The sequence below is a fragment of the Mustela nivalis genome (assembly GCF_964662115.1).
Source record: "Mustela nivalis genome assembly, chromosome: 3".
NCBI classification, from domain to species: Eukaryota; Metazoa; Chordata; class Mammalia; order Carnivora; family Mustelidae; genus Mustela; species Mustela nivalis.
In genome coordinates, this window is record NC_139022.1 from 97,782,265 (window position 1) to 97,796,514 (window position 14,250).

Here is a 14,250-nt window from a genome sequence, read left to right on the forward strand (position 1 = left end):
CCAGTAAAAGATGAGAAATACCCTTCTGGGACTGAGACCTCTGATTGTGTATATTGAAGACAGTAACAGTATCTATAGGGTTGCCTTGAAGGTTTAGTGAGACAAGGCAAATAAAACTCTGAGTCCAGTAGTCTGCACACAGTGGTTGTTCAACTGTCAGAAAACACTGAACAAATGATTAGGAAGTGTCCAGGTAGAAAGGGCTAGATGGTGAGAAACTTATGTCAAACTGAGGGTATTTAAGGGATGAATAGTCGTTTTCAACTACCACTGAATCATTGTGACGTTCTAATGATGGTAGATTTCACTTAACGCAACATGTGAGAGACCAGGATAAGCCTTTAAGTGCTGTATTCTATGTTATCCTCAACAGCCTTATCAAGTCAGTACAGTGATTCTCCCTATTTCATAGATGGGGCCCCGAGAAGCCTAGGATGGAGCTATCCTATTGTTGTCCATTATTATGAGAAGTTAGGACTTCACTTCTGATCACCAGAAGTGATATTCAAAATACATCACAGGGAACAAACACTGGCTAATCAGAACAGGGCACTGACCAGTAACAATCCTGGAGGCCACTGGTGAACGACCCGTGCCTGTGGGGGACAACTAAGCAGAAGCTGTGTCTGACGTAAGCCTCCCATGGGCAGCAGCAGAACCAACCGTGAGGCTGCCTGTGAGTCAGCAGGAGGAAGAACTTTCTGTAAATCAGCAGTGTCTGAAGGTGAAATGAACTACTTTATGTGGCTGCCAGTGGCCATTCTCTGACGTATTGAAAGGCTAGGGAAACAGTTTCTTGTTGGGGAGGTTACGAAAGGAATTCTGTCTTTGGATGGAGGTAGGACTTGATTTCTAAGCTAACCTTGGGCTCTATTATCCTACAGGCTGGTAACGGTCTTAGTTGCTTAACATTTCTCTGGAAAATAGCAAAATCCTCCACTCTTAACCTCAAAAGTGGTAACAGATTCAAATATGTTCCCTTTCCTGGACTGGCTTTATCTTTTTAGCCAAGCACAAGTGGGAAGTAAGGTTGAGCTCAAGGATTTGCTTGAACATGGTGAGGTGACCTGGCCCCAGCTCCCCTCTCTTACCACTGCTTGAACCACTCTCCCCTTTTCTCAGACACATTCCCACCACAAAGACCACTGTTCTGCTGCAGGAGAGAACAGATTTCCACCTTAGAACTGCTGGTTCATCAAGTCTGGCTCCAGACGCCACCTACACCTGGGGATTCTGTGAGGCCCACACTAATACCTCAGGTAGGCTTCCCTCCAAATGCATACTCTCTGAGATCCCTGCTTATTGCCCGAGAAGCACTGAGGGCAATCTGTAATGAACACAGTAACTTGCATATCTGGTTCCTTGTTCATTGTCTGTCTCTTCAACTAAACCATGAGCTCTACGAGGACAAAAAACCAGGTTTTTATTCTTCAAAGCTCTGTGTAAGAACTATGTGCCTGGCCCACAAACAAGGGACCAAACTTGAAAGAATAAAGCTTAAGCTTTGTACTAAAATGTGTGTGTGGGGGTAAGGTAAAATTTAATTTGGACCAAGTCGCGGGTTGCATATTAACGAAACCCTGAACCTTATAGAAATTATTAGAAGCACAGTGCAGGCTAGTTAAATGTCAACCTACAAATGAACCGTTCTCTTTTTCACGTGGGTTTTCATAGGTGGGTGGTCTCAGTTGAGAAGCGCATTCACAAAACTCCTTTTTGAAACTGCCCGATGCCTAATACGAAGAAGGCAGATTCTCCTGTGTTCGCAATGTGTTATTCATGCTCATTCATTATTTGGTAGCTCAGGAGCAGGTGCTGGGTAGAACTTATCAACCTAATACCCTCATTACTGCTCCACCGTTTTGTTTTTGAGGCTCAAGTGGCCCTTCTGCTGTGGGAGGTAGAAAAATAGAATGTTTGCCAGGCTTATGATCTACTGAAGAGAAGATTGACCAAAACAAAAAGAAAGGGCATTTTCTTAACCACTCCACAGAAAATGATGGCCTGAAACCACATTCTGGATCCCACTGCAACAACAGATATTATCAGTACACTGCAAAGAAGGAAGCCGACATCAAGTGGAACGTATAAGGCATAAGTAATCAGTTAATCTACCATTTTTTGGACCTTTAGTTTTCTCATATTGGACATGCTGCTTTGGGATATGGAAAAAGATTCAACTTCCTTTATAGATGTTTCAGAGCAAAACAAAACACCTTGGACCAGAGAGATGTTATAAAAAGCCACAGATATTTGAAATATCTTGCCAGATCTGAAACACCAAAGACAGTCTCTGGACAACATGGTTTACCATATACTAAAGCCAATGGATTTGACTTCTTGAATATTCTCATAGGTTACCCTAATTTTACAGGCAATTTTAACAAGCTGTTTTTTTTTTTTTTTTTTTAAATTCGGTCTCCCATCCCATAATATATTCAAAGCAGCCTATCAAGAGTGAGGACAGACGCTGTTCTGAGTAGCACCTGCTACATGTGAAGATTGAAGTCTTAGCAGCTAAGCAAACTGTACAAGCATACTATGTTAGTTTGTTAGGGCTGCTGTAACAAAGTACTACCAACTAAGGAGCTTGCAGAACCCCAGAAACATGTTTATCTCCCAGTTCTGGAGAGTACATGTCAAAATCTTTCAGCAGGGCCATGCTCCCTCTGAAACCGATATGTGAGAGCCCTTTCTTTCTTCTCCCTAGCTCCTGTGGGTTTGCTGGCAGTCTTGGGCCTTCCTTGGCTTCTAGACCCACCACTCCAGTCCTCCATCTTGACGTGGTGTCTCCCTGTGGCTTTCTCTGTGCCCAAATATCCTCTTTTGATAAGAACACCAGTTACATTGGACTAGGCCACGTAATGAACCACTTTTACTTGATTACCTCTGTGAAGACTCCATTTCTTAATAAGGTCACCTCCTGAGAGACTTGGATTTAGGATTTCAACATATCTTTTTGGGAGAGATGCAATTTAGCCCATAGCCCATACCAATTAAAAATATGTATCTAAACCAATGTTTGCTGCTTTTGGATAAATAGCAGTAAATAGCTCATCTGATCTTGAGGGTACCTATTATTTTTGTATGAGTGAAAATAAGGGAGGCTATATTAAGAGCAGACATAGGCTATCTTTGAATCAGATAATCCTACTTTTGAATCTGGCCTTAGTACACTATGATATTAGTAAAATTATTCAACCCTGTCATGGTATCGTTGACTCTCAAATTAGGCAGTACATACAAAATGTTTATTATCATGGTAGCCACTGGCATTGTCCCAATAAATAATAGCTCTTCTGAAGTCATTAAGAAGATGATATATGTGGTTCATAGCATAAATTAAATGGTTAAAAAATGTTGGTGAACAGAAAGGAAGAGACACCTCTAGGAATTCGAAAAACATGTCTCCAGATGACTCACTCCCACAGGCTTCAGAAAGCTGGGTGGTGTCACTGAGTGGGCAAGTTCATTCATCTGGCACTCAATAATTGCTGACTGTAATGATCAGCTGCAGAAAGATCTCGTTTTCCCCTATGCATTATCATCTCAGGAAAATGAAGGGTGACTTTCAAGACAGTATGGTGTGTGTGAATCAGACAAAAAGGTGAAATGTCAACCAGGAGAGCTCTGCCTGTAACAAACTAAAGACCTTGGTTGAAACAGATACTTTTGGTCTGCAACTGGACAGTAAATAAGACCTTAACTGGCCAGTGTGCTAACAGCTGTTTATCACATCTCACCCTCACACGCTCTTTAGACAGTACAGTTTGTTTTGCTTTGATTTAAGATTTTTTTCATGAGAGAGAGAAAGAGCAAGTGCACAAGTAGGGGGAGTGAAAGGTAGAGGAGGAAGTGTGACTCAATCCCAGGACCCTGATATCGTGACCCGAGCCAAAGGCAGACACTCAACCAACTGAGCCACCTAGGTGTCACATACAGTACATTTTGGTTATACAGCCTTCTTGGGGAGAAATGGGTATGTGGTAGAGAGCAAAGAAACAATGAGCTCATACATGAAGAGCATCCTACCGGAGCTAAGAGGAAATCCTCCTAGACTCTTAGGTATGAAAGAACCATTCCTGATGATTTAGTCTAGCCTCCTTGGCAGGGAAGTTTGTGGCTATGTTTAAGGTCATAGAGGATATAGGATGTCAGAATCTGGTGTAGTACAACTTCCTTAGAGGAAGTATGGGGGACAGATTGATAGTGACCCCAATGATTCCCACTTCCTGGTGTTCATGCTTTGTATCATCCCCGGCCACTGAGTATGGGTTGATTGTATGGCTTGATTCCAACCAATATTATGTAACAAAGTTGAAGAGATGTCACTACTGTGATTGTGTTCTATTAGGTAATGGATATTCAAGGATATATACTCTGCCTTTCTAGTATACTCACTCTAGAGTTTTGCTCTTTTCACTGAATTTGAGAATACAAGCTAACACGCGTCCTGCAGCCACAAAGAAATTAATTCTGCCAACATCCTGACCAGACTTGAAGTTGACTCTTGCCCAGGCCAGCCTGCAGAAGAGAACCCAGTTGTGGCCAACATCTAAGATGTGCCTAGACTCCTAATCTGAAGAAACCATGAGATAATCAATATGTTTTTTTAAGTCACTTTGTGGTCATATCTTACATAGCTTAAACAACTAATACACCATGGAGGAAAGACAGAACAGAGCTCCATATGCTGTGGGTACACAGTAGGAATGTGTAGAATAAATTTTTTTTAATTAATTTTTTATTTTTTATAAACATATATTTTTATCCCCAGGGGTACAGGTCTGTGAATCACCAGGTTTACACACTTCACAGCACTGATAAATTTTAAAAGTTGCTTAAGACAGACTCACCCACAGTACCCTTTACCTGCTACATTCACCCAAGGATCACAAGTCTGGACTGTCCTTGTTCATTTGTTCAGTCACTGATTTATTCAGCAACCATGCTGGATTAAATTATATGCTGGGATTAAGAACACAAGTAAGGTGGTCGCCACCCGTAAGGGCTTCAGTTTGGGAGGGAGAGACAGCACTTGATAAAAAATCTTGTGATCTAGGGGCTACAGATTAGAAGCAGTAATATAACCATTGTGAAGATGCAAATGAGTGTGTGTGTGTGTGTGTGTTGGCGTGTGTGTAATGGGATATGCAAAAAACCACCTATTTTATTTCTACTACGTGCCACAGGATATAGATACTGAAATGTTTCCTTGGCTCCCTTTCATGCTGTGATATCCTTAACTCTGGATGAAGGGCACGTGTCTCTCCTTGTCCCCACTGGAGTCAGCACCAAGAACACTGTCTAGCAACAAGGTGCTCACCAATCAGTTTTTGAATGAATATTTATGGTAGAGCCATTATCCCTAAAATTTTTCTTCACCATTGAAATGCTGACTTCTGGAAGAATGATAGCCTCTACTTGCAAGTAGCTACTTCAGTCCGAGAGCAAATGTGGGAAAACTAGCTCCTATGTGTTTCTTCCTGAAGGCTCCAAGATGAACCCAAGTATCAGTAATCATTCCCTGTGATGATAGCCAAGAAGACAAAGATGATGAATGAAAATACCATCCTGTCTATATTTTGGGCGATCATACATTTTCTTTTATTCCTCCTTCAATACATTCCAGAAACAGCTGGAGATGAAATGTTTGCAACTCTCTACCGTATCGCAGTTATCTCTACAAATTGCCTAATTAGAGTTTCATCTCATTCCTGTAGGATTTGGAAAGCAGGAAATATATATATATATATATATACATATATATATATATAAGATTTGATGAGAGTGGGGTAATTCTTAGAGGAAAAAATGATCAAACATTCCTTCACAAATGGTATTTTGATCCAGGATGACTTACTCTTTTACTGTCGTGTACAATTGGCCTCATTAGCGTGAATTTATAACTGAGGCTTCTTTAACATCTGACCAGGGAGTGAATATAAATTTATCTTTGGGCCCTAATCATTACTTTCTATCACATTAGTCACTAGAGAGATAGTGGCAATCAACAATTCAAATATCACTATCCCCACAGGAAGGATTGTAACAGGTTTCATGTTCCCTGTTTTCTTCATAAAAGCAAATAATTACTGTGTCTACATTTTAAAATCCTTACTCACCAAGTTAATGTCAGTTAAGGGGGAGGTAATGAGCTAGAAGCTGGCCATCATTTGGAAACTGACACTAATTTTCAAGCTGTCCTCATAGAAAAATATTTGACATCTTGCTAATAAGAAAAGTGTCCAATTACGGAATTCAAAATTAATGGTTATGGTGCAATCCTGTGTTTTCCACAACAACTGTAGAAAAGAAAGTTTTAAAAATTGAGGACAAGTAGCTAAATATTCTATGTATTTAAGAAACTACCAAAAATTAAATTTGGTGGATTAAAAACAAAAGTCCACAACAAACAAACAACCTCCCCTTTAGTCTTGGGTGGAATTTATGAAAGAAACAGGATTTACAGTATTCAAAAAATAACTAAAGTAGACACTGCTGGCAGGAAAGTCAATGTGAAGAAAAAAATGAAAAACAGAGATGATTCTCTGCAACCCAGGGAGATAAATGAGTGCTTTTATTCGGAGTACACTTCTTCTGACATAGACTGGACTCTTCTTTCTGCTCTAGTTGTTAAAACCGTTTTAAGTCCTCTGAGCTTTCAAGAAACTTTGTTTTGTCCCCTCAAACTGTCATCTTGTCTGAAGTACTTCAGGATTTCTCACAATTTAGCATCCAGTTGTAGGCTGTTCTCTCGTCAGTGGGTTCCACATGGACTGTCTTCACCTGGGCAGCCAGACTGCACGTCTGCAAGCAGCGGCCATGTCTCACCTTGTCCCACGTCCCCCTCAGAGCCACAACTATGCCGAGCACCAGCAGTGTGGAGAGTGGTGGAGATGTCTGCATGTCCTTCAGGGAGGGCTCACCTGCTTGTTAGCCATGCAAACTTGGGCAGCTACCTCATCTTTCTATACCAGTTTCCTAGGCTGTAAAATGGGGACAATGACACCCTCAGCCTCCTTGTTGTGAGCAGATTAAATGAGATAAATCACAAGTGCTCACCAGAGCCCCTGGTCCCCAGGATTCCCTCAGTAAATAGCAGCCTACCACTGCTACTGCTCCACATGGGTTTGGGTTTGCTGACAGAGAGGGATGATTTTGAAACTTCTGCCGTGTCCAGAGACAAAATGCTGTTTTGAGTCTGAAATTAGGAAGTCATATATTTTATATATGCAGATGGTCTTTCCTTGTCTTAGGAAGCTATTGAATTTCATAGACTCTGTTTTCTTTGTTCACACTGTAATAACTCAGAACTCGGGATGGGTCTTATAATCCAATTTTTCTGAGTAGCAGAAAGATTTTGTTTTGTTATCCTAGATGCTATCAAATATAGCATGAATTTTGGGGATTTTTTTTGAAGAAAAATTTTTTCTTTTTGAGAGGGAGAATAGGAAACAGAGGAGAAGGGAGAGGGAATCTTAAACAGGCCACACGCTAAGCGTGGATGTGGGGCTTGATATCATAACCCTGAGATCATGACCTGAGCTGAAACCAAGAGTTAGGCACCCATCTGATTAAGCCACCCAGGTTCCCCCTGCAGAAAGATTTTAAAAAGAGAATGAAACTATTCAAAAGCCTTCTCTTCTTTGCAGTTGCTTTTCATGCTTTTAACTCTGCCCAGCAAGCTGGAGCCTCAGAGTGCCATCATTATTATCCTTTTAACACCTCAGACAAAGGAACACAGCTTGTTTTATTGCATCCCTGTGTTTTAAGCCACTTGACACCTTCTCAATTTGATATTCGGTACTCTGGAGGCAGAAAGCCATGGTTATCAGAGTCCTGTCCCAATTAACATGTTTACTTGGCCTCTACTGTCTTGAAAAGCCTTAATGATGTTGATACGTGTCCTGATTTTCTCCAGAACATTTATGGGTTTGCTTGTTGCCCAAGCATAATTATTAATAGTGACTCCTTTCATTCTCAGGAGTAGCCTGGTTTGCGTGATAATTCATATGATTACTCCTCGTGAAGACCAAGGCAGGTCTGAAAGTCTTGGCTTTCATGCCTTGTATTCTAATTTTGTCTTCATTATTTATAAAATTGGCTTTTAGTCAATCATTTGTGTGGTTCTGGCAGTGCTCATTCCCTCATATTTTTACTACATGCTGGTTATACAGTGAAAAGCCAAACACACAAGGCCCTAACTCATGAGGTTTACACTGTAGTAGAGCAGCAGATAATAAGTAGTTGCACATCAACATGTCACAGCTCCTGAGGACAAGTACAAAGGGTTGCAGTGCTCTACCAGAAGGAACACATGTGGGGCACTTGGGTGGCTCAGTCAGTTCAGTGTCTGCCTTGAGCTCAGGTCACAGTACCAGTACCAGGTCCTGGGATCGAGTCCCGCATCAGGCTCCTTGCTTAGTGGGGAGTCTGCTTCTGCTTCTCCCTCTGCCTCTGTCTGCGGCTCTACCTGCTTGTGCTCTCTCTCTCTGTCTCAAATAAATAGGTAAAGTCTTTAACATACACACACACACACACACACACACACACACACACACAAACACATAAAGTGCAGTGGGGCCTTATAGAAATACACTGTAGAAATACACTGCATTATTTTATGACCCAAGAAGATGTGCTCTCATTTTCACACCATGCTCAGAATGTCACTGAGTTTGCCTCACACTCATTTGCCGTGGTTAGGAGACACTTCAGTACAAAGAGGCTCTTCTGAGAATGGGCATGAAGTAATGATTGTGAGTGTGTAAAGGCCAAGGGGCAGAAAGTTAACCCCTGGTCTCCTATTTAAGTGGCAGAATGATGATGAGAGCAACAGAGAGCAATGGAAGACGTGAAGGGCAGCAAACTCCTTAGGGGAAAAATTATGTTGACTTCTCTGAGTTTTTTTCCCCTCCTGAATTCCTTTTGGAATACATTTCTAAGCATAAGGCAGAGAATATTAAGCCCAGAGAGAAAAGGCTGGGGACCAGATTCAAATAGGGGAAGAAGAAAGTTGAAAGGTACTTGTCGCCATGCAGACTTCTCATGGTACCTGCCTCTTTTTTGAGATCCAGAGTGTCAGCAACCCAAGCAGACTGTGGGTGGGCAATTTGGGGTTCTCTGAGTGAGCATGAGTACCTTGAGAGGGACATCACAGACTACCAATAGGAAAGTTTCTCCTTTGAAAGAACCATGGGGACCAGAAAGTCAGTATGGGAGAAAGACTGCTTGGGAACAGGGTTCCCAGTTACTGACAAAACACCAGGTGTGTTCATTTACTTCCAAGATCCTATATAATTAACCTGTCTGCTTTCTGTTCATCTGTTGCCCGAAGACTGTATTTCCAATACAAATAAGTCTTCCAAAAGACAGGAAATTAAACAATGAGCATATAAGTATTCGGGGTTAAGGACACACACACACACACACACACACACACACACACGGATTGTTCCATAGTGTTTGCACAAAGAATCTATAAATTATGATGCTACATCTTCACTCACAGGCTCTGTACTAATCTAGATAAATTTTAGGCAAAAGTCAACCTAGTGGTTGGCAAATAGTTTATTTGGCCAAATTTTTCCTATACTGTAAAGACATAAATATACTTAAAATCCTAGCAAATTCTTCAAAGATTAGAAACAAGACAGTGGCAGACTCACATGTGTTGATTTTTTCACTTAATGATGTGTACTTAATGCCTATATTTCATATGTGTCATGAATTCGAGTTGGTGTAGTAGTTATGACTTTGGGTTCAGAGAGACCTAGGTTTATTGACTTTACTGAATCGGTTCTAGGATTTTTTGGTGGAGTCTTTAGGATTTTTCTATAGCATCATGTCATCCAGAAATATTGGAAGTTTTACTTCTTCCTTACCAATCTGGATGCCTTTTATTTCTTTTTGTTGTCTGCTTGGTGTGGCTAGGACTTCCGGTACTATGAAATAGATTGAGCTAGAGAATATAATGCTAAGTGAAATAAGTCCATTAGAGAAAGACAAATACCATATGATTGCTCTCATACATTGAATTTAAGACACAAAACAACAAGCAAAGGGAAAGAAAGAGAGAGAGAGAGAAACCAAGACACAGACTCTTAACTATAGAAAATAAATGGTTACACAGAGGGAGGCTGGTGGGGGGGAATGGGTGAAATAGGTGAGGAGGGCACTTATCTAATGAGCACTGAATAATGTACAGAATTGTTGAATCACTTTATTGTACACCTGAAACTAATATAAGACTGTATGTTAACTGGACTGAAATTAAAATCAGAAACTTAATAACAAATTCTCATAAATACCCCAGATAATAATTTAATATCTCCAAATCATGGTTTTCTCATACTTAATATGGTCTGACTATACCTGCTCTGATTACTTATCCCCCGTTATTATAGAGATTGACATACTATATAGGAAATCAGCATTTAAATTACCAATATCTTTACATCACACAAATTCTACTCTTGAAACCAATACTATATCATATGTTAACTGATAAGAATTGAAATAAAAACCTAAGAAAAAAACCCTACCAGTATCTTTAAAAAAAAAAAAAATTTTATTTCTTTATTTGAGAATGAGTGAGAGGGAGAGGGGGGGAAATGTGAAACAGACACCACGCTGAGTGGAGAGCCTGACACAGGGCTCGATCCCACACCCCAAAATCATAACCTGAGCTGAAATCATGAGTCAACTGACTGAGCCACCCAGGCTCCCCACCTACCAATATCTTTTTTTTTTTTCCACCTACCAATATCTTTACAAATTAAAGTATTATCTTTTTTTGGTCTATTGTCTGTTAGGGTTTATAGCTACTGTGTTATATCTCTGTCTTCATTTAGCATGGATTCCACAAGGGACGAAGACACATTCTTGTATGTTACCTTCTCTTTGGCTAGTGCCAATACTCATTGATCCTGGTATTATTGCTTACTAACTGTGACTTTGAGCAAATTAAGTTCAGTGTGCTCATGTTCTTTTTTTAATCCTCAAAAGAGGGACAATAAGACTACCTTAAGGGACTTTTGCAAGTGTCAGTGAGAATTACCTGTCATGTTCAACAAGAACTTGTTCAATGTACCAGGTTGTGGATTCTTTCCTTACATTCCATGCAAGGCTGTCCCCTCAGACTTAACTGACCTGTGGATGATACGCTGGCTTTGCAGGTAGTCCAAGGCCATGGCCAGCTCACAGATAAAGAGTTTCACGGTGTCTTCCTGGAAACGGACATTCTGCTGCAGGTGGTAACGCAGGTCCCCACCCAGCAGGAGGTCCACTACCATGAACATATCCTCCTCATCTTGGAAGGAGTACCTGGAATAGAATTAGAAATAAAAGTGTATTAAATACATTTGCACATTAGAGAGTCCCAGAGGCAAATGATACCTCATAGATCAGAACAGAGTGTTCTTGAGCGAAGAGTTCAAGCTTTGGGAGCAGATGGTCTATCCCTAGGTCTATGACCCTACACCTTCAGTTTCCACATGTGTGAAGGGGAATAATAAGAATATCTACCACATTTGATCATAGTAAAGAACAGATATTACATTTAGTGTCTTGCCTGACATATAGTAAGCACTCAATAACTATTAGCTTACAAAGCTATAAAGCTTAGTTACTAAAGAAAACCACACCTATCCCTTACCATTAACAATCATATCCTAACCACACCATTGCTGGAGGTCCATAAAATATAAATTACGAGGCGTCCTTGAATCATTCTCATTCTCATTTTCCACACGATCAACTTCATTGCCCAGCAACTTTAAAACAAATCATGTACCACGTTAATGATAAGATAAACATATAAAAGGGCAATAAAAATAGTGCATAGTACAAGGAAGTAATTTACTTTGGGATAGGGAGGAAGGGATAGCTTCTCAGCAGAAGTGAGACCTATGTTACATTTTGAAGGATGGTGACAATAACCACAAAATGAAGTTAGTGTCACCAATGTCTCCACTGAGCCACTTCTCTGGGGCAGGTGCTGAAGCCCTCTACAAATTGCACTCCCGGGGACCCTCAAAATGCTGCTCTTAAGCTCCCACTTTAGAAATAAAGAAATCAAAGCCTTTGACACAAAGTCAAACACCTAATACATGGTAGAGCCAAAGAGTTCTCCAGGTCCAAAAGTAGGATTTGATAAAGGAAAATAGCCAGCACTGAGCACAGAAATGGCAAAGAACACAGTGTGAGTGGAGAAAGGAAACTAGTTTGGGTTTGCTCTAACAATAGGTATGATGGGGAAGCACGGGCCAGAGAGGAACACAGTACAGATCCTCGGACAGGTGCCTGTTCACAAGTCTGTAGGCGTTGGGGTGACATTGAAGAGTTTTAAGCAGGATGTACAATCAAGCATGGACTTCACGCTTGAGGGAGCACAGAGTGGAGAGATGGGAAGAGGAAATGAGACCCAGGACAGCAGAACTGGACTCTGCTGTTTGCAAAGAGCCTCTCATAAAAAATGCATTGCTGCTGCTATGATTTATTTTGTTTCCTTTAAAGTAAAGACAGGATTTCTAGGCACAGCATTGCTCTTGGAATCCGCACTGTTTTGACATGTTTCTTTTGACATAATGTCACTGGGATCACATTTTAAACTTTTATTTGAATCAAAGAAGTAAGTGTTCTCAAGCAGTGCCCAGGGATGAAAACTAATTCCTGGTGACAAATTCTTTGCTCAGGAAAGAAATGGAGAACATCAATGACCGAAGAACGATATTTAGTATTTTTGCTTCTCTATAACAATCATTGTGCTAAAGGAGAAGGTGGGCATTTGCAAGGGAAAGAAACAAGAGAAATTCAATGAAGCATTAATCTCAGGCAGTAACATTCTGATGAAGACTACCAGTCCCCGATGTTTACTTGTCCAATGAATACAATTTTGTTTACCACTGAAGACTGATTCACATAGAAGATGACAGATATTAAACACTTGGGGAAGTTTAGACAGAAACGCAGGAAGCGCTTTTTAAAATTCTGACAATGAATACATTTTTAGTATTGTCTTCTGGAAATGACATTCTTCACCTCAGTGTGATAACTGGCTGGTCATCTGTGCCATGGTTTTAATGGGTACCAGAAAAAAGGCCTGGACTCAGGCTATTTGGTTCACAGTCTTTCCTACTGCACTACTGTGCGTTATATTTGTTGTGTTTTATAGGGCTTTTGGTAAGCCACAATGTGCTAATAAACATGTAATCATCTCTGCGACCTGTTGTACCTTCAGTTGCTTTCAACAATAAAACAGAAATGATCCCTCATGGGATGTGGTGATATGGGTGAGGTTTGGGTATCCAAAAAAGAAGAGATGCCAAGGAAAACAGCCTCTGCAGACCAAGCTAGCATACAGGACAGCTGCTGACTGCATTTAGCTCCCATTGCCGGCAGGTCACGGTCAGAAACCTGGTGACATACCAGAAGACTTCTCTCCCATCTCCGCTGAACTCTAAGGATGGGCAGTGGTATTATTAAATTCATCCTGATGAACAACCTTTTTAATGAGACTCGAGTGAAGCTATTTTTATTCTAAGAATGGACAGATAAAGGTGTCAGTCACAGGCAAGTTAAAAACAGTGTTCTACCATGCAAGGGATTATTAATCAAAGAAAGATGTAGCCCAGGCAAGAGACAACATGCTTCCCTTGTCCAGCATTGAATATAAATTTATTTAATCATGGAGCTAGGTTTGGCTTTTAAGAATCTTTCTCCTTCAGCACATCAGATCTGAAGCCCCTTATACAGATCTTAAAAACTCTCAGAGAAAGGGAAGATGAGTATTTGATTATACAGAACCATATCCAGTAAAATATGTGGGCATAATATAGTTTGATGATGACTAGAATACGCAAGATCATACCATAGTCTGATTATTTATTGATAAAAGAGTAAGAGCTTCCTTATACCTTGTTGATTTATCACAGAGACTCACTGTTGCATTTCCATGACTTTTCTTTCTTAGCTGACAGCTCCAAAAATACTAAGTCTGGTCCCACTGTATATGAAATGCACTGCAGTGTTCTCAGTAGGATAAGAGATAATCAACAAAAGACTACCACATACTCTACCCTGTTCCACCATGTTTGACCCAGACCATGGCAGTAGCTGCTCATAGCTTTCTCTGGATAATCTTGGACCTCTCTGGTCCTTTCTACACACCATAGTTATTTTTTTGTTTGTTTATTTGACAGACACAGATCACAAGCAGGCAGAGAGGCAGGCAGAGAGAGAGAGGAG

General features: G+C 40.6%; 1 protein-coding gene across 3 annotated transcripts in view; it reads right to left on the reverse strand.

Moving 5' to 3' along the window:
* STK32A (serine/threonine kinase 32A) overlaps positions 1–14,250 on the reverse strand; it is a gene marked incomplete at its 3' end in the record, with an annotated part of 133,447 nt that overhangs the window by 49,430 nt on the left and 69,767 nt on the right. For all 3 annotated transcript variants that reach the window (XM_082723215.1, XM_082723214.1, XM_082723216.1), the window contains exon 5: positions 11,155–11,328. In XM_082723215.1, the coding sequence (XP_082579341.1) occupies positions 11,155–11,328 (174 nt within the window). The remainder of the gene's footprint in view (positions 1–11,154; positions 11,329–14,250) is intronic.